We start from the raw sequence: 21,798 nt of genomic DNA on the forward strand, positions 1-21,798 counted from the left end.
TCATGCCTTCAAAGATATGTTTGTTTTCTGTTTGTTTGTTTGACTCAGCTAGTCATTCTTAGCAGAAGGATTAATGCAAGTGAATCTCTCATGGCCTATAGCAGAAATCTGAATTTTGTTATTATTACTAATAATGTAAGAAGTTTCTTTCACTTTTACAATTTGTTTTTGATGATGTATGTACATTAAGAATATTGTCAAATTTGAGAATACTTCTGTAAAGTCTTTTTCATATATAAGCTGTTTGATTTAGAAAAATTTTCCACAGACTAGCTCTGGCCCTGTACATTTCAACACTTGTTCTTTTCCACAATTCACATGTGTCTTGTGCTGAATGCCCCAGGACACAGTCATATGATGATCTGAACTCGGCCCCTGCACTTTTTCATCATGACGTCAGGTAGATCTGCACAGTAAGTGGTAGGAGTATTCTTGGAAGCTATTCCTACATTGGAATTGTTCAAACTATATGACTATACCCCATTAAGTCCAAATAAAATATTTCTCTCACTCAAGTTTGTCTTAGCTAATTTCCAAAATACTTGTGTTCACTCCAAAAATCACCTGAAACCAGGAGAATTATGATGGAAGGAAGTTGAAGTGGGAGACAGTAGTCTTTTCTTTGTTGTTACTGAGGAAGATTCGCCCTGAGCTAAAATCTGTTGCTAATCCTCCTCTTTTTGCTTGAGGAACATTCTTCCTGAGCTAACATTTGTGCCTGTCTTCCTTTATTTTGTGTGTGGCTTGCCACCACAGCATAGCCACTGACGCGTGGTGTGTGTCCACACCCAGGAACTCAACCCGGGCCACTAGAGTGGAGCATGCAGAAATTAACCCCTAGGTCACAGGGCCAGCCCGAAAGACAAGAGTCTTAACCCTTGCTTTTTCAGTGGGAACAATATCACCTCGAGGATGTAAAAGTTAGTTCTGGTGGGGGGGATAAAAAAGTCTTACTCTTTTTTTATATATAAAGCACAAATATATACACAATACATAACAGATAAATAGTCCATTGGTGATAGTAAAATTTCATAGGAGGAAAGCAGTTTGTTGGGGGGAAAAAGTTTTAAAAAATGTTGAGAGGCACTATTTTAATCAGTTGAGGTTAAAGTATCTTATTTTACAAATTTTGCCAAGACATATGGATAGCCATGTGCACCCATAGCTAAGGTTCCTCTCGGGGTCTTAGTGAGAACCCAAACAAGTGAGGGCCTCTGAAGCCAAAGTTTCATTAGCTTCACAGTAAAACCACTAGAGATATATATGACAGCAGGAGTCATGATCTATGAGGGGTCCATGGAGTTCTTCCTCAGTGATGACGATTTTAACCAGGTCAACATACAATATAAGCCACTGGGTCAAAAATAACCATAGGGATTTCTCTTTAGTGGCATTGCCCTCTTTCCCTGCCTTCAAAAGCAGGTCGAAGGAAATTTCTTAAAGGAATGAGTTGGAAAAGAGTGGAGAGAGAAGGAGTACTTAGCTACAGGATGAGGGGAGAGGGGCCACAGCCTCAGCTCAGTCTGCATCTATCAACCTGCCTCCAAGGACACACTGCTGGCCACTGCAAGGCACCTGTTTGATTATGCAGCTGCTCAAGCATGTATGGAAGGATGGAGGGTACAACAGGGCTGCAGAATTCTGCTGCCCATGGCACTGAGTTTCCCCTGATCTGTACCTTTGTGCAGGTATCTCTTGCATCTCCCGCAAATGTCTTTTCCCCATTTCCATAAACATGTTACTATTCTCCAAGACCTAGGGCAATTCTTTTTCCTGTCAATCTTGCCTTGCTCTCCCACATGGTTCCCATAATAATCATATAGTTATTCTGTATTAGAATTCTTTTTGAGAAAGTTCTATCTTCCTAAATAGTCTATGAGTTCCTTGCAATAAAATTTGATTCTCACTCAGCTTTTTATCTTCAAATCCAGTGGAATGATGCCTGGATGAATTACTGCACATCAGAAGCAACTAGAACCTGCTATCATTGCGAGGCTTTATGAGAAGATGATAGGGAAAGAGTGTTTAGATAATAAAGAAGAGGCTACTCTATTTTGCAATATTACAGCAGTAATTATGCACAGGATCAGGACAAGACTGAAAACGAAAGGGTGTGCACATACATACTTCAAGTTCCTATCCCGTCAATTCAGTAAATCCCAGACACAGAATTATTATTATTCCACTCAAATTAAGAAGGAAAATTATACTGTTCTCTGCTACCTTGAGCTTTATGAATAATTGTTCTCTACAATAGAAGCTGCTTCATGGTCATGATACCCATTTCGATTGTATCCAGGATTCCAACCAGTAAATCCCAGAACAGAATTCAATATAGAGACAACCTGAACTTTGTGTTTGATTCTGTCCCTGAATTTATGCTCAATTTTGTTCAAGTCCTCCATTTTTTAGAAACATATTGCTTATGTATGCAAGATATGAGGAAAGAGAAAACTCACATTTTTCCTATATCTACATAAATGTTTTATTTGCATTTATGTTTTTAAGGATGTTTTAAAAAATAATGTTTGAATTGTGTTGTGTACCTCCCTTTCAGCTCCATGATGTTCATTGGAATTCGGACAAATACCCCAGCTTTGTGGAGGCAGCTCATGAGTCACATGGACTAGATGTCTTGGGAATATTTTTACAGGTGAGAATCCACTGTACTTAAAATCCATTTTAAACAATTATTCAGCCATGTTGGATAAAGAGTTTCTGTCATGGAATAGACAGTCTACTTTTTTTTTTTTTTGAGAAAACATGTTTTAAAAGAAAGTAAAAGGATCACTTTCATGATACAGAACCTTTCAAAGTATATCAGGAACATGCTCAATTTGCTTTAAATTGCTACTGGAGAAGCGTAAAAAGCAGCTTACCCTTCTTGCCGATGGGTCCAGTCTTGCCGATGTTGCCCTGGTCTCCTACATCACCCAGTTCTCCCTTAATCCCTGAAAAGCAAAGCAGGTCATTTTTATATCCTAAAGTTTTATTTCCCCTTTAAATATGTGGCTAATATATGATATTTACTTGAAGGAAGTACCGGAAAGTGCATTCTTCTCTCTGTGGTATACAATAAATATCCTGTGCTATATTATCTGTTTTAGTAGCATCCTAATATATGTATTAAAATTAAAACGTGGCTGTGTATGACAATCTTGGACCTAATGATATTAAAATGCTTACTGATGCAATATTTCTAAAAGGTCTATAGCAGAGGACGTTTAATCTAAAGGTCAGGTAAGGGGCTGAGTGGAAGAATTTTTCCATCTATTCTAATTCTGTTCCTCTCGAAACCCATTTTAGCTTCACTTTGGTATTCTATTTCCTCCCTATTTTAAAATGAGATTCGACTATTAAAAAATAGTCATTTTTTAAAAAAGGGGAAGGAATGTACAGTCATAAAAACCAGTGATCAAAGGGACATCAGAGACTGTGCCATCAAGTTTTTCCAAAAAAATATGATCAGAGATCACTGAGTTCCTCCAAAATTATTAATTTTGTTTTTATATGATGATGTAAAAAATATTTACCAATTATAAAACTATACTTTGTGACAATTTTGCAATGGATTGTACGTCTTTACAGAATATTGTACATATTTATAGAATAAGAGGCCTTTAAATCAGCATTTCTCAAATTAAGGTCTCAAGGGCTTGTGAGTCTTTTCTTCTTTTTCATTTACTGAACACCTTAAAAGCAGTGTTCCAGGGCCATCGCTTGTAGCAGTTGGCAGGGAATATTTCTAGTGCTTGGAAGATACACGCTTACACATCAAAATCCAGAGGTTATACTCTGCTGAGACTTACTGTTGGCTTTGTGAGTAAAAACATTCCAGCCTTTGTGTTATCTTCATTTCCTTTGCTTCTTCTCCTCCCCACCATTCGCCTGAGATCTTAGAGAAGGTGAGTAAACCAACGGACCAGACAACTGTTTTTGCTCCTTCTCAACTTCCTCCTTAAGCTCTAGACCCCTAGCCAAAAAGAGTCGCTTAGCAGTGGCTTCTGAGGAGAGACACAGCTATGAACACAGCTGTGTTTCTAAAATTCATTTCTTAGATATTCCCGGAGACCGCTATTCCCTGGGGCTTCCAGAGTGTTTCACTCTAGCCAGCCCCAAGGATGCGGGTTGAGAAATATGTTCAAATCTTGTTGACAGGCCATCTCTTACGAACTCTCTGGTGGTGAGTAAATTCATATCTGAAACATATTTCTTGGATCTTTGGAGTAGAGGGTGTTACGAAAGCTGCTAATTTACTGGGCAAGTCCAGGAGAGAGAGAGAAGAGCAATTGTAACATTACAGTGTCCATTTCAAATCATTTTCCCTACCTTTTGGCCCCATGCGTCCCACTTTGCCATGCTTCCCCTCTTCTCCTGGATCTCCTTTTTCGCCATCATCTCCTTTTAAAATGGAAAATGAATGAGTGGGGCAGCTCAAATAGTAACGTAAGCACATACTCCCCAGGAAAGGGCGAACATGCTTGGAATCCATCCCGCAGCTCAGTGCTCGCCTTACAATTCCTATGTGAGTATGCATGTAGGCCCACATGGACTGGACATTCAGGGAAAGAGAAGAAACTTCCAGAATCTTTTCTTTTTCACTTTCCTCCGCAACCACTTCTATGTTTAAAGAAATGTCCTTGCTGATGAATCCCTGAGAAGTTTGTTTGGCCTGGCAAATCTATAGTCTTGCTGGAGAATCTGGCAAAATCTGGAAGCATTTACATGTGTACACATCAATATGCATGTATATAGATGTACTTTATATAAGAATATATATAATATATAATATGAAGATATATTTTTATATAAATATGTGCAATTATATAAATATATAATAGGTAATATATGTAAATTTATTCCTATCTGCAAGGTTGGGGACCCCAAAATTGTAGGCGTGGACCAGGAAGCTAGGAATAGAAGACTGGCTAAAAATGGGGAACTTTGCAGTTCTGTGGGGCAGCAACTAGCTTAGTCATAGGTGGGTCTAGCTCTAGCATCTCACCCAATCAAGATGGACTGAATGATTTAATGGAGGGTGCCCTGGACTATCAATCAGGAGTCTTGGATTTTAATGTCATGGTAGTCACTGATGAGGTGAGCAAATCTTTAAAAGGTAGCAATTGAACTTATTGGCTTTGAGATTCAGCTCTACCACTTATTATCTGGAAAATGTTGGATACGTGACTTCCTTTCTTAGTCTCATTTTTCTCTCCTCCAAAATGAACTAATAACACCCACTAGAGAGTGTTCTTAAGAACTTCAAATAAGATAATATGCATAAAAGTCCTGGGACATCATCAGTGCTGAGCAATAGTGGCTACTGTTATTCCTTCCTTTATACCTGTTTCCTCATCCTTTACCTGGGAATCATATCTGGCCTCCCTATCTCTCTCGTTGTTTTAGGATCAACAAGGTAAGCAAATGAATGTGCTTTGAAAACAAAGAGCACAACACACACGATATTATGAGTAGCCACCTGCATTATCACCATAGCAATCTTAGGACATAAGACGCCCCATCCACGACTAGAGGAAAGACGTGGATAAAAGACTTCTAAAGACAAAAGCGAAGTTCCTGGGATTTGACAGTTGGGAGAGAGAAAGTTGAGATTTTTATTTATCCGGAAAAAGTATAACCAGCCAGTCTCTGTTTTTTTCTGAGAGCAGAATGTTAATATTTTAAATGAAAGCATAAGCAATGCATGGAAGAGTTGGATTTCCAGCTTGTGAGATTGGTCCAGCACTGGAAAGCTTCATAGGCAAACTCTAAAATCTCTTTCTGGAAAAGGATTTCAAAAAAAGAATGCACAGATCACTTGTGTGATCAGACCAGAGGGGTAAAGTGGGCGAACTAGATGGCGTTTCTCTAGCTAAAGTTAATAGTGAAGGTTTATTGAGCAATTACAATGTGTGCTGCGCACTGTGCTAATGTAATTATCCCAGCAATTCTAGGAGATGAAAATTGTTATTGCTCCATTTTATGAACGGAAAAACTGAAATTCAACGAGGTTAAGCTGCTTGTCTTAAAACTTAGGGGTGATAGAAGTAGGATTCAACAACATGTAATCTCTGCCCCACCAGATCCCCAACAGTAAACTATTGTTCCTTCCAATCTAGGTTTCTATTGACTTTTAGTTAATGGGGATTATAGAGAACCTGGCGCTGTGCCAAATTTTTCAGGGCAAAAAGGTAAGACATAGAAAGAATGAGTTTTTGTTTCTATTTATACAAGAAAGATAATGGGGAAAAATAAACAGCTTATTGTCTCAATGATTTCATTCACAGAAAATGTATCCTTCAGGTGGTTTAATATAATTGAGACTTGGCTTTGCCACTCACTTGGGAAGGTCTTTAACTTTTTTGAGCCTTGTTTTGCTATCTGTAGAATGGACAAAATAATACCTTTCAGAGAGTTTTAGTAAAGGAAAAGTTAGAAAAGCATTTTCCTTCAGGAAGCCCTCTCTAAGACTCTCAGGCTGGGCTAAATTCCCTTATTGTTTGAAATACCACTTTGTACTGAGCAAGTCAGTTTACCCGTGCTATGACTCACACTCGTCTGTGACCCGTGGGATGCCTGAGGTCATGAGTGATTTATTCTAGCATCTCCAGAATTTAGCACATTGCCTGGCTCTGGTTCTTAATACACATAGTTGAACCTGATATGCTTTGCAAGCCATCAAACATTTTACAAATGTAATGATAGTGTTGATTGAATACTATGTGCCAAAAGGGTTCTTAGTACTTGACATGCACTCTGTCATTTGATCCCAACAACAACCTTTGAGATGGATGCTATTCTTAGCTCCATTTTACAGATGAGGAAATAGAGTCAAAGAGAGGTTGAGTAACCTTCCAGGGTTGCACAGTTCGTAAGTGGTAAAGCCAGGATTGAAACCAGGGCATTTGCTCTCAAACCTCATGTTCGGAACAAATTGTATGATTTGGAACAAATTTCTGTCTTAACATTTCTGGGTCTTGGATTGCTAGTTTGTACAATGGGACTAAAGATGCATGTCCTGCTCACCAAAAGGCAAGATCGTAGGCAAGCACGAATGTGAATCACTTTGTGAATCATAACACCACACGAATGTAAGTTACTGATGCCATGATTATCCCTCCTCTTTCTCCCCATTCCTATAAGCCTTCCCATTCATTTTCAAACACACATCTAACTGGAGGCAGCCAGATGAGTGACTTGTCATCTGCTGCTCCCTGGTGGCTCCTGATGGAGACCTGGAAGAGTGAAAATAGGATTATTATTCTTCTGAGCCGTGTGCCTGCATCCCAGCCCAGTGGTGAGCAGGCTGCTGGCAGAGATGAAGTAAACAATTTGTGCCCTTGCCTTCGGCTTGGGTCCCGGGTTCATTTGATCTTTGGGACTTGCATTAATGAGAACAGAAGAGAGGTCTAAAAGCAAGCCTTGGAAAGGATCCCCCACATAGCTCACAGTTATCTGCTTTTTTCCTCTTGGCAATATTTCACTAGATTAGTAGGGCAATTTAGACTTCCTTTCCTTCTTTTAAAAATAGCCACTTACATTTTAAAATTAAATGAAAAGCTATCAACTGAAATGAACTCATTTCAATTTTACAAAAATGATTTGTTTCGGCCCCCCTAGGCCACCAGCTTGCTGTGATAATCTCTCTAGCAGAATTCCAACAGAGCACACAGTTGACCAATTATTCTTAGGTAGGAATTTTTTTCCCCAATAAGCAAAATGTCCTTTCAAATTAAATTCTAGTTCGAGACGAAATAGCTGAACCCATGTCAGTACCCCCTGCTCAGAGGAAGTAATCATTAAAAATTAGTGAATTGTCTCCATGTGTCTTTGGGACCTGTCAGCTGTGGCAGTCTCCCTTCCTGGCCATGGAAGAGCATATTCTTGTTTATTGGCAAAGCTGTCACCATTTAATTGGTATCAGATTCTAACTTGCACAAGTAACATTCACTTTTAAAAACCTGGAGGGTGCTGGGTTATTGGGCGTATATCTAACTAGTGTTCAAATGTTTCTAGAAAAAAAAATAGTGAATTGGTTTTGGAAATGCTAAAGAAAATTCACTGGAAGCGGTACTTTTCCCACTGTCAAAATACTTTTATGGACTGGGGGGAAGTTGTTAACAATCCTTCTCCTGATCAGCCTTAGAATCGAGTGGAATAGGTGGTATGCTGCGCTTTATTAACGAGACCAGGAGTCTTTCCTAAAATATGTCTTTTCACCCCTACTTACTCCTTTTTCCCATATATACCAATTGCATACTCATTCTTAGAAATTTCAATAGTCATATTGGTCACCCCAAGACCTCTCATAGAGATCAGACACACTATTACAGTTATACAATGGACCACCTCCCAGTACTTTTCCTTCCCCAATCACAGCCTCATCATTTCACTAAAATATTCAGACTTCCTTGGGACTTACTGTTGTTTGCCTTCTCCCCATTCATCCAGTTTGTCAGTCCCTCCGTGCCTTCACCTATCTCCCCATACATCTTGAATTCTTTCAACACAGTCACTTCCACACAGCTCTCCCTAAGGCAAAAGGAGTGCATGGTAGCAGTGATGAGAGCTCCAGAGCAAGTCATTGAATTTCTCTGAGTCTCAGTTTCATCCATAAAATGGAGAAGACAATCCCTACTTCGTAGGATTGTTGTGGACTAAAGGAAACTATGCATGAAAAGTGATCAGCACAGTGCCTGGCACTTGGTAAACTCTTCTGTTCTTGGTTTAATGAGAGTAAAAGGGAGATATAAAAATGAGTAGCATTGTCATCATCATCATCAATCACCAGAAATGACATCCCTTTTGAACTTTCCTTTGTATTCACTACCTTAATCCCTATCCTATAATCATTACTTACTTTTTTACGCAACAATGTGTTTTTTTACTCTTTACTATGAAAATTTTTACACAATTAAAGATACATAGAAATAAATATACACTCATTGCTGAGAATAATGATTAACATGTTGTCTTTGCTTCAATTATGCATTTTTACTGCTTTTTTTGAAAAAAGTAAATTATAGGCATTATGACATATTGTGCTTAAATACTTCAGCTAGTGTCTCTTAAAGGTAAGAACATTTTCCTACATAAACCTAATATTGTTACATCAATCTTACATTTTTTTTGTTGCTGAGGAAGATTCACACTGAGCTAACATCTGTGCCAATCTTCCTCTATTTTGTATGTGGGTTGCTGCCACAGCATGGTTGCTGATGAGTGGTGTAGGTCCATACCTGGGAACCAAACTCGGGCCAATGAAGTGGAACATGACAAACTTAACCCCCAGGCCACAGGGCCAGCTCCACAATCTTGCTTTTTAATGGGCTACAGGGATTTCCTAAAGTCACCTTCAAAGAGTTCTGTGATCTTGTTTATCTTGAGCCCATACTGTGGTGTTGTATATAATCTAATAAAAAAGAGATGAGTGCTTAGAAAGAGAAGCGTTCAAAGGAGTAAACTCAGGTTCTTTGAAAACAAGTCATGACAAATAATTCCATCTTCTCTTCTGAAAGGACTACTAATAGACAAAAAAACTGCCATGACCAGAGTGGTTGGAAGAAGACAAATTTCCTTTGGTCATTCACAGAAGACCAGTAGTTCCTGAGAAGCTGGGATGATATATTGATGAAGTCCGTGGACTCCACTCTTACATATCCTGACTTCAAGTCCTAATTACAGTGCTTTGTAAACTTAGGTGTGATATAAAGACTCTCAAAGTCTCTGTTTTATCCATAATTGGAAATAACTAAAGTGCCTACCTGTTCTAGAATCTCTCTAATTGAGGGCTATTGTCTTACTCCGAGACTTGTGGTACTTTTATTCATTTGAATAGCTTTGTGATGGAAACTGCAGATGGAGGAAGAAATCAATGAAAAGATCTCTCACTTTATTCTCTGTCAAATGTATTGCCAAATAATGTGTTACCTGTGCTGCTCCTACCCATTGCCTGAAGGTGGGATTCTTCCACCGTCTAAATGGTTCTCTACCTTAGAACCAGCACCTATCACTTGGTTAATGGGAGTCAACAGGAGAAGGTGATTTGTAATTTAAAACCAGGCCTCTGTGAGCACAGCTCGCTGACCCCAAAGGTAACAGTGGGCCTATGGAGTAGAGACTCCAGACCCATCGTAACATTTCACCACAGCTCTCTTTCCTCCTTTGAGGCACTGAGGGGCAGTTTTCTTCATATTTCTTTTAATAAAAGCATAAAAAGTGAGCAAGCATGATTTCTCAGTGAAGAATGATTTGTAGACATTATGTTTGCCATCTTCGTTGCTAACAGGCAGCTTATATGTGGACAAGGGAGACCCAGACCATGGCCAACCTTGTTTAAGGACAGTAAACAACAATATGTTTCTCATGAATAGAAAAACTATTTGCACGGCAGTAGGGCAGGGATCCTCTAAGATATTTTCCTGGGGTTCTTCTCTAACGTTACCTCACCCAGTTATGGTGAATGTGCATGAAATAAGACTGTTTTTGTAAAACAATGAACGCTTTTCCTAACACATTTAAAGCGTTCACAAAATGTTGTTTATTCTGGTCCTACAGTAGGGATATGGTTACAAAAGAACCGAGTTCATCTTAGTTCATGGGAAACCGCATGCCTTTCAGGAGAAAAGCCGTCCAAGGGAGAATCATATGAGGAAGATAGCTCGTAACCAAGATGCAGTTTGCCAAGGGACTCAGCCTCCAGAACCACAGGTCTAGTCAACTTGAATGAGTAACAGGACACTCATCCAAGTTTCCTCTGGAAGCTTGGTGCGATGGACAGAACGGGAGTTTTATAGTCTGTTAGGGGCTGAATTGTGTCCTCCTTGTCAAATTCATATGTTAGAGCCCTACCCCAAGTACCTTAGAATGTGACTATTTGGAGATAAGGCCTTTACAAAAGTGATTAAGTTAAATTGTGGCTTTTAAGGCAGTCCGAAGCCAATCTGACTGGAGTCCTTATGAGAAGAGGAAATTTGGACACACAAAGGGACACGAGGGATGCATGCACGCATCCCCACAAAGGCCATGTGAGGACACTGTGAGAGGGCAGCCATCTGCAAGCCAAGGAGAGAGGTCTTAGCTAAGAGAGACCAAATCTGCCAATTCTTGACCTTGGACTTCCAGCCTCCAGAACTGTAAGACAAAATGTCTGTTGTTTAAGCCACCCTGTTTGTGGTATTTTGTTATGGCAGCCCTAGCAAACTAATTCATAGTCACAGAGACCTAGACACAAAGCCTAAATCTCCTCTTAATAGCTCTTTAATCTTATATGAAATAATTACCCTCTCTGCTTCAGTTTCTTATCCTGACAAATTGAGATAGTTACAATTTTCTCATGGAGTGTCTCAAAGATTAAATGATATTGTGGATGGCTAAGTTCACAGAGGTGCCACTTGCATCCAGTGTGCCCTCGTTGACCCACTCAATGTTGAGTGTGTAGTGGGCATCTATCTCTTTCACCTACCTGGGATCCTCTACCTGTGCTTCTGGTAACAACCCCACAGTTTTTCATAGGAAACTACACTTGCTTTCTCTCAATCCATGTGGTTTGGACCTGGTCCACAGAAATTGGTTCAGCAAGGGATCTGTGACCCAATAAGAGCCAATAGGTCTCAATTTGTAGATAAGTCTCTCTAAGAGCTCAAGTAGTTATGACTTTCAAAAATGGAAACTTGTTCTTTCTTCAGGAGTTGCAGAGAGGATAGACTATTATGGAAGTATCTGAATCTATTTTACCACCATAAAGGGAGAACATTCTTAAAAATGATGTTGTTATAGAGGAAAGCAGAACCAAAGTTGAAGACTGAGTCCTGAACGCATCACTTGAGCCTGGATATAGCTCAGCCTGAATCCCTTCCTGTTATATAAGTTTATAAATTTCCCTTCTCTCTAGTTGTTCGATTAACCAGTATAAGTTTGGTTTGTATTTGGTTTCTTTTCACTTGCAAACAAAATTTCCTTACTGATGATATAACTGCTAGACACTGATCAGAAGGCTAAGAGTGTTCCTATGAGGATATCAAAATCATGGGAGATGGTGGGGCCATATGCATATAACTACCATGATAAATGCTAGAAGAGTAGCTGTAATGGGAGCACAAAGGAGGAAACACCTAACTCTATCTGCCCATCCCTAAAAATCTCCCCTATTCTTTCTCAGGAAGAAGTAAATGGGATCCCTTGCAGTGGGCTCCATGAGAATCAACTTATATCTCAAGGTAAGTACAAAAGAAAATAGACTAAAATACAAATTTGTCATTATAATAGGGCAAGCTGGTACTAAAATGTTCTCATTGATAAAAGTTCCTGTGGATTTTTACTTCTATCCAACTCCGTGCACCCTATAGGTCCATCTCATACGTCACCTCCTCTCTCCAGGAGTCTTCTCAACACAGACTTTCCTGTCCCCATCTCCCTGTTCACCAGTCAGGGTTAATCTCATTCTCTGAAGGGAATGCCTCTGGAATTTCACAGCATCCACTACATTGTGTCATAAATCATGGCACAAGTCAGGGATGATATGTTATTTTCTTTGTGACCGTAGCACTTGGCACAGGGTCTTGGATGCAATAGGTGCTTTTCTCAATAAAGGTTTTCAAAATAAAAGGAATAACATCCTTAAAGACAAGCTGGATAAATGTGAGCTTAATGACAATATAGTCAAATAAATTAGTCATTGATTGAAATGTCATTCTCAGTAATGGCTGATTAATGAATTGACTTCAGTCTGCTGAGAGGTCTTTGGTGATGGCTTATAACCTAATAAGGTGGCCCAGGCAAATACACAAATCTCTGTCTCTACTGCCGCCGCCACTCGATATTTTTGTTTCCTCTCCTAATTTGCCCGTGTCTCCCAATATCACTGCCATGCCCTAGTCTCCCAGGCTCAGTACCCAAATCAGCTTTGACTGTTCCTCCTTCCTAACTCCCATCTTGATTCTTATTTTATCTCACGTCTGTCCCTTCTTTTCCCTCGCCTCTGACTGCCGTTATTTTACCTCTCCCTGTCCTCATCCTCTAGTCCCTGTTCCTTGCAGGTCATGCCTAAATCGTCTGAGTGGTGTTTTATTCACTGGTGATTCCAAGTGCCTAGAATAGTGCCTGTTCAACAAATAGGTTTTGAAATATTGGTTTCCTTGGATCCGAACTTCACTTTTCCAAAACATCTTGCAAACTAATCTTTATAAAGTCATATTTTCAGTATAAAACTGCCCCATTCGAAACGTTTCAGTAGTTCCTCTGTGTTTATAAAAAGGCCACGTCCAAACTAATCAGGCTAGCATGTGGACTTTCACAAACTGGCATCAATGGAACTTTCTCATGTCATTTTCTGAAACTGAACTGCATGACTTTCTATTCCTGTCCAACTTGTTTATTTGTTGTTCATTAAAATGTCTTTCAATCCATGCCTCCATTGAAAGGTACGTGTTCTTCTCTCCATTTGAAATACATCTCCACAAAGAAAAAAAGCAGAAGTCATAAAAGAATAGGTAAACATATCTGACTATATGAGAAATTAAAAGTTTTCATGTGATAAAAAATGCCACATAAATGTTAAAGTTTATAAACAAATATATGATAGACAAGGGAAATATCAAACACTAAGACATAAAAAATTAATATTCTTAATGTACAAAAAGCTTTTGCAAATTGCTCTGCAAAAAAGACAATACATGAATTAAAATGATAATCTGAAAATATAAACAATAAATGATAGATGGAAAATGCACAGAATCCCTATTAGTCAGAAAAACATTAACATATGTAAATGTCTGTATCCTATTTTGCTATGAGATTTAGTAATAATTTAAAAAGACCAGTTGCATGAGAAGATGCCATAAATGCAGAAAGCACTCAGTCATTGCTTTTGGCAAGGTAAACTGTTACAATGTTTCTGGAAAATAATCTGTCAATAATGATTAAAATAAAACATCCATATACTCTATTTTACCTTAGGGAACCTATTTTATGGAAATAACTGTAAGAACAAATGTATATATGAGAATGTTTTTTTGTATTGGCAGAAACAAAAATCATAAACAATCTGAAAGCTTATCATCATGGGACTGATGAAAATACAAGGAGGAATATTATGCAACTACTAAGAATAATGAGTTAGAGAAAGATCTCTGGATAAGGAGTGAGCTCCATGTTATATTATGCAAAGAATGTCTCATGGAGAGTCAAGTGCACATGATCACATTTAGAAAAAAGATTAAATAAATAGGACAAATACAGAGAAAAGTGTTAATACCAAGCTATTAGTGATGGTTACATGGAAGAAGTGAGGCTGGAAAGAGAAGGGTCACAGTAAAAAGAGAGATCATTAGCTTTCTCTTTCTATATCTTTATTTTGTACATATTTATATATGTTATGTGTTTCAACAAGCATGAAATACTCTTGCAATTTAAAAAATAAATCATAAATAACATGAAGGAACTATGGCCATTTTCTTTTATAAATCCTACCCATGAGTCTTGTCTCAAATTAAATTCTAAATTCTCTAAATTTATTGATAGAATTATATGCTTGGTAATTCACCATCTGGTGCCTTGTTACTAATTGCTGCCTTGAAGTATAATTTAAAAATGCATTGTTATTTAACTTTTGTATTAATGTCAACTACTTAATTAGAGTGTAAATTCCTTGGGATAAGGGCAGATATTCTACACTTTGCTCTCAAGAGCTGTTCAGAACTTCACAATTCACTCACTCATTGATTCCTTAGCAGATGTTTACAGAGTTTCTACCAGCTGCCAAGTCCTGTGTTGGATCCTAGGAAAACAGCACAATCTCAGACAAGACGTGACCTAAGCCTGAAAGTTTGGTGGGAAGGAGGCACCAGACAAGGTCTTATAAATGTCTTGAGTGTTACAAAAGAGAAATGGCCATGTGTTTTGTTAGCATCTAACAAGGTGAGCTTTTGGAAAGATCAATGATGTAAGGGTAAGGAGACTTGACTTTGACTCATCTATATTGCTCTCTCCTCAGGTGACAAGATAACATATCAAATAAAGAAATAAAATGGAAGTACTTTTTCAAAATTAATATGCTAAACAAATCCAATGAAATATGATATGTAAGGAGATTAATTTGTCTAATAATAATATCAATGTCAATAAAGATAACAGCTAATGTTTATTGGGTGCTTACCATGGCCCAAGCCAGGTTGTTAATGTGCATGACTATGATGTCAACCAATCCCTTTATGGTGCCCCACCAATTCCAGGGACCCACAAACTTCATTTCCCCTTCAGCTCAATCCTGTGTAACCTAGCAAAGAAAAGTGAGGATTTCAAGAATCCTACCATCTTTCCTACTAGAATTACAAAACACCTGTCTTTGTTTTCAGGCTTATTTAGTTTAAAAAGAATTACCACGTGGAACCTGCATGTTTTTTGTAGTCACTGCATGTCTGAGTAACAGGCAGGAAAAAAAATTAACATTGTACTTAATGAAAAATACAACATTAAGGTTTGTTGGGCAGGTTTTCTTCCCCTGCACATATCATGCATTATTAAAATGCATTCACAGCCAAGTCAGTAGAAACAAATGCAAGGAGGGATCCCATCCATCCAGGACTAAGTGGCGTGCTTCTGTAATACAAATTAGTGGTTAAGAGCTGGGGATCTGGGATTCGAGTGCTTAGTTCAAGTCCTGGTTCCATCACTCACTGGCTGTGACACTTTAGCAACCCACTTAAATTCTTCAAGCCTTAGTTTCCTCATTAGTAAACCAGAATAGTGAAATACCTCCCTCACGGTGTTGTTGAGAGGAGTAAACGTGATAATGCTTATAAGGGGCCAAATGGTGCCTGGGATGCAGCGAGCACTCGAGAAATACTACATGATGACAATATTATCCAATAGGCCACCTAGATTTCTAGCCTCTAGGAATTAGAGGGATACAAAGAAGAGGCGGAGAGGAAGCAAGGACTCTTTTAGTCCGTACCTTGGCTGTGCAGATTTGAACTCCCTGGCTGGTATGTAGTTTTACTTCCAGAGATTCATGCTCTGACATTGAACATTTACTACACTCTATACATGGAAAGTACAGTACTCAGTCTGAAATTCCTGTCAGTGCAAAGCGGGGCAGAAACAAATGTAAAGAAAAAGAGTAGCATTGTTATTGAATGTAAGTAATGGTTGTGCTATTATGTATACCAACATCTCAATCCATGGACATCCCAACTATCTGTTAGAATGGCAGTGTCTTCCTTGATGACTATCACTAAATGAGACAAAATAGAAAAACTATGAGTCAAGACCAGGTTGTGTGATTAGCTTCTGCAGAGAAGAAATGCCTAAGAAATATTTATGATACCTATTTTCAACTATCTACTGGACCTTTCCATCCGGGTATCCAGACAGTGCAACACAGTTTAGAACTCATTATAAGCTGCCAATTTTGCTTCTGAAATCTTTTTAATACACCCCCTTCTCCCTGTCCCTAATTCATCTCTTGTTTTTAATTCATGTCCCACCAGGTGCTTCTCACCTCCTTCAGTCAATCTTCAACTGCCAAGAGACTTATCTGCTTGAAAAACAAATCTAATTATGACATTCTACTAGTTGAAAACTTCTATTGGCTTCTCTGGTTTGAACTATCACTTAGCTAGTCAGACCTGATACAATCTCACAACTTGTACAAAATACCTTTTTTTGTAAAAAATTTTTAAAAAAAAAAGAAGGAAAAAGAGATCTCAGGGTACAAAGGAAATTAGGTTAACAGAGCATAATGAGTTTCTATTTACATTGAAAACACTGGAGATAGGATAGAGAAAATAATTCTGTGCTCCACCTTATTAAAAGATCAATCCTATTTACCTAAAAGAAGGTAGAATAGCACTTAGTTCCTCCTCCATTGGACATTCCTTGCTTCAAGACTAGGTCTCTACCGACCAGAGAATTGAGTCAATAACTTTGTTGCATTAGTGATGCTTTTTGACACAGCAGAGTATTGTGCCTTAACCTCCCACCCCACCCATATTTCTAATTCCAAAAAGTAAGACAGGAAGGGATATGGGAGAATAGGTGGTGGAATGGTGCATTCTAGGAAATTCAGTTCCCACTAGGAAAGCCTGTAGGCAGGTACAGGAACACCTTGGCAGCAGTGAATACTGGGCATTTTAGTTTTGCATACATTCATCTGTTCAGAGTTCAAATGTTAGAGAATCAGGAAGAGGGAGCAAGAGAAAGTTCCATGTTAATATGGTTGGGCCACATTAGATTAATACCAATATGATACTGCCTCCCTTGATCATGAAGAGATGATAGATAGATAGATGATAGATAGATAGATAGACAGAGATAGGTTAATCAAAATTCTGGGCCCATTTTAATTTGAAAAATAACATGTTACCTTATGGGTACTCTAATCCAGGAAACAGGTCACATCCCTTGCTTTTTTATGCTCTTTGGGAGCTTTATTTCAGTGTATCTGGTCTGTGTCTATGGTCCAATACGGGCTTTGCCCCAAAATCATTGGTGGCACTGTCCAGCCTTGCTCTTCGAGCACTAGGATGACAGTGGTACGTTAGTTCCAAGACTCTCTTTTGTACTATATCAAAAGACTTTAATTTGGGGGACTTTCATTTTGGTCTGGAGCATATTGCCTCACTCCACCTCCCAACTTCCCATTAGACATATGGGCTTCTTCCTTTTGGTCGTCCTGTCATTTGGTCACTCAGCATGTAGTCTGATGAAAGAAAGATGACTTTGTCATAGCTTTTGGCTCTGAATGTCAAAATCTTTTTCTGGATATTTGTTCCTCTCAGGCCAGGCAGAACAATACCATTTAAACTATTTTTGAGCACACCCAATACTGTAAAGCCTTGCACATACACTCATTCCTGGATGATGCCAAATAAATGATCCTCAGAAAGGTCACATGTAACAGCAGGGTGCTTTTGTTTCTTTCTCTTTAGGTAGGGATAATGCTTCCTATATTACATCAGTGGAGTAAAAGTGAAATAATGGATAAATCCTTTGTAAATTCTAAAGACTCATATTCATAATAATTTGTTTAAGAGAGAAAAGTATTGTCAAGTGGTCACAAGAGACCTGAAAAGATGCTTGCAGTCTTCAAAATCAAGAACAATCACAAAAAATAATTGGAAAACAAATTATTTAGATGCTACTTCACTTGAGTCCCTGAGTGTCAGATTTTTACTGCATATATTTATAATTTATAAAAGAGCATAAAAAGCTATAAAATATAATTTAAAGAATTTTGTAAGATTATATAATATTGCAGATCAAATATGTGGTGCAAAAACCAGACATACTGATTATGGGTTGGAACATCCTGGAAAGGTGTGGAAAAGCCAAATAAAACCATTTCTAACAGAATTAGAATGTTTCTAGAAGTAGAATTTTATAAATACAAATAAAAAGAGTGAGAAAGGTAAGTTGTGTGTGGCCTACACGTATGGTCAATGACCCAAGGCCAACAGAACTGCCCACCTGGGGCACAGACAGCAGCTAAAGGAAAATATTCCTTAAAGGAAGAAAAAAAGAACAAAAACAGGAAAAACATTCTCATTCTCCCTTGGGTTTTGCTAAACTGTGATTTTCTAATATTTAAAGTTTTTGAAAATATGTCAAGGATGGTACTAAGTGCTTTAGGTGGCTTAACTCATTTCTCCTCCCAACAACCCTATGAAGTAGTCACAGTACTATCAATCCATGTTACTGATAAGAAAACTGAGTCTTGGTTTTGCGTGTCTTAGCTCATTTAATCCTATTTTATCCCTAGGGGTATATACACTATTATTATTTCTATTTTATTGATAAGGAACACCAGGCTCGGTAGGAGAACGATGGAAACTTCACTATTGGTGAAGAGAAAGGGAGGTCTCAAGTTTGTGAGCAGATGACAAGAAGTTGACTTTGCAGGGGGACTAAAATAGACAGGAAATTGCAGCAAGGAGCAGAAGGTGGTGGCATTTCCCTGGTAGATTTCTATTTGTAGAGCCAACTTTACAATCTAAGAGCCTTTCTTTAGAGATGTGGAGAGAGAGGAAGCTTATGGTGACTAGAAATAGCAATGGAAGCTAATGAAATAAATGCTGATAGTTAAGCTATAGGCTAAACGCGTTTTAATTCTCAAGTTAAGCATTGGAGATGGGCAGCATCATTATCTCCATTTTAAAAATGAGGCTTAAGATCACATAAACAGGTAAGTGGCAGAGCTCGAATTGAAAACCATACATTCTGTCTCCAAAGCCCATGCATTTACCAAGATGCAAGTATCTGTTACTATGGTCCCTAGGAGCAATTGCTATATGACCAAATCGTTATGTAAGAGAGCTGGGCAGAGAAATGGCTTTATTAAAATGAAACAAACAAATTCAGTTTTTTGGTCATTACCATTCAATACCTCCTGACTCATCTTTACCCACACTTTGATTGACTGGGGTTTTATTCTTCCCCTCCTGACCTAAGCCTGACATGTTTTCTTGGCATCTGTCCAAAGGGAAAAAGAGAGGGAAAAAGGGTTCAGAACACCCACACATTGGAATATAAAGTTATAAAAAGTCAAGTCACTTAAAATTTTGGTCTGTCCTTATGCATAAAATACATATTAAAACTCTTAATGAAAGACTCCAGTGAATTAATACACTTAATATAAAGGATTTGGGAAAATACCTACTTGCTTAGCCTCTTTGATAAAGTCACCAGAAGGAAATCAGCAGCTTAATTTATATCAAGGTGACCGAGCTAAAACAATTCTGTACCATGTTTATACACTGACCTCACAGAACTCCTTTTCTAATGTTAATTTATAAAACTGAAGGAAGGATCATTTCATCCTTAACGGGAATGACAAAACGTGAGGACAATGCTATAACATGGCGGAATGGAACAACGACAGGCCTGAGAATCCGTAATATGAGTTCTACCTCTGGCCCTGCCATGAATTAGCAGCTGTGTCACCTAGAACAAGTTTTTTACCTCTCTGGGCTTCAGTTTTCACAAATGTAAAAATAACTGGGGTTAAACCAAACTATCTCTAGAGTTACCTTACAGGTAGTGAGACATCCAATTTGGCTATGAAAGTGATCCAAATATTCCTGGGAATATCTGGCTTTCTGTTTGAGGAAGTCACAAGAAGGTCTATTTGGATTGGAGACTGAGAAGACTCCTGGGAAATAACCCAAGTTGTGTCAATTACTAGGATCCAGAGCCACGTTCAGTAAAATAGTGAGTGGCCAGATAGAAGTCCATTCTCTGAAGGCTAAGGGGTTTACTGAGAAATAAATTATCCCAGAAGATAGAGGGGAGCTCTGCAAGGCCTCTCTCATGGCGAAGCCATGCGTACCTCATGTTGTCTGGCACTCAGATGTGTGCCCTGGTCTACCCGTGCATGAGTTCCATAGGGACGAGTGGGAGCTTTAAGCCAAAACTGATGTAGCAATTTCATTCGGCCCCATAAAATCCTGTGGTACAGTCAACCCTGCTTTGAGGCCCCTCCAGCTGATTAGAGGGTTTAGCGGGCTGATTAGAGCATGGAGTCCAACTAGAACTCAACTGAGTTCCAACCTTCCACCTTCCAGCTGTGTGGCCTCAGGCTAGTGACTTAATAGTCGAGAATCTCAGTTTTTTCATCTGTCAAATGAGAATTATGTTTTCCTTTTCAAAGTCTATTGAGGTAATTAAATTAAAAATGGCTATAAAGTGCTGACGTGCTGCCTGGAGAATGGCAACTGTTCACTGTGTGTTAGTATTACCGCTCTTGCTGCCATGCTTGAGGTTGTCATTACAGTTTCATAGAAAGAGGAGAGACTTTCCCAGCCCCGTGAGTTCATCACAGGCGCCTTGTGTGGAGGAGTCATAATAGTTACTTGTAGGAGCTGCAGAGCCCTCAGAATCAGCGGAAAGCCTTCCTCACTGAGTGAAGTGGCATTGAGTTAGTGGCCAGGCTAGGCTGAGATAGGGGCACCAGGGAGGCTGTGGCACCGTTGTACTTGCAGGAAATCAGTGGCTACTGGTGGGGAAGTTCTTCCGCCATTGAAGAACTGGTGCAATGTCAGTGTCCTCCAGGAGCAGTCCTTTCTTGGAAGCACGTGAAACACTTTTTGGAAACTGAAGGACATACTTGGAGAGGAATTTCAGGGAACTGGTGGGGAAGCTGGAAAACTTGAGTTCGTTTATTTAGTTAAAAATATTTATTGAGCATCCACTATATGTCAGGGCCTCTTCTAGGCAGTAAGAAAACATGGTCAGTAAGATGGGCAGGGTCCCTGCTTTCACGAAGCTAGCATTCTAGAACTGACTGTAAATATATAGATACACAAGAGATTTTCATTTAGTAATAAGTCTGTGGAAATAATAAAATGTCTTGGGAACTATGACAGAGAGTGAAGGGTAGACAGGCAGGGCCTCACTATGCAAATAGCATTAGAGCTAAAACGTGAATGAGGAGGAGGAGCTGTCCTTGGGAAGATCTGGGGTTACATCTCCCATACAGAGGGGGCATCGAATGCATAGACTCTGGGTCAAGAATGAGCGACAAAGCAAGGATGCTGGAAGCAAACTACAAGTGGAAGAGCAGTTTGATGGGGAGAAGTAGGAAGAAGGCATATGGATTGCAAAGGACCTCTTAGTCACACACAAAAATGTAATTGAGGGGCTGGCCCTGTGGCCGAGTGGTTAAGTTCGCGCGCTCCGCTGCAGGCGGCCCAGTGTTTCGTTAGTTCGAATCCTGGGCGTGGACATGGCACTGCTCATCAGACCACGCTGAGGCAGCGTCCCACATGCCACAACTAGAAGAACCCACAACGAAGAATACACAAC

At 39.0% G+C, this 21,798-nt stretch overlaps 1 protein-coding gene, 1 long non-coding RNA gene and 1 other non-coding gene across 3 annotated transcripts in view; 2 read left to right on the plus strand and 1 right to left on the minus strand.

The window, feature by feature from the left end:
• The window catches only part of LOC124227788 (uncharacterized), a 44,004-nt gene extending 28,876 nt beyond the window's left edge, over positions 1–15,128 (plus strand). Inside the window, exons 3-5 of the long non-coding RNA XR_006885555.1 lie at positions 2,558–2,653; positions 12,161–12,218; positions 14,733–15,128. This is a non-coding gene — a long non-coding RNA (uncharacterized LOC124227788). The remainder of the gene's footprint in view (positions 1–2,557; positions 2,654–12,160; positions 12,219–14,732) is intronic.
• COLEC10 (collectin subfamily member 10) overlaps positions 1–21,798 on the minus strand; it is a 38,972-nt gene that overhangs the window by 13,225 nt on the left and 3,949 nt on the right. The window contains exons 2-3 of the mRNA XM_046641698.1: positions 4,330–4,401; positions 2,880–2,951 (exon numbers count right to left, since the gene is read on the minus strand). Coding sequence (XP_046497654.1) covers positions 2,880–2,951; positions 4,330–4,401 — 144 coding nt within the window. The remainder of the gene's footprint in view (positions 1–2,879; positions 2,952–4,329; positions 4,402–21,798) is intronic.
• On the plus strand, positions 7,819–7,949 carry LOC124228308 (small nucleolar RNA SNORA24). Its single transcript, XR_006885695.1, has one exon. It is a non-coding gene; the product is annotated as a small nucleolar RNA SNORA24 (small nucleolar RNA).

Source organism: Equus quagga, chromosome 16, assembly GCF_021613505.1.
Source record: "Equus quagga isolate Etosha38 chromosome 16, UCLA_HA_Equagga_1.0, whole genome shotgun sequence".
Taxonomy (NCBI): domain Eukaryota; kingdom Metazoa; phylum Chordata; class Mammalia; order Perissodactyla; family Equidae; genus Equus; species Equus quagga.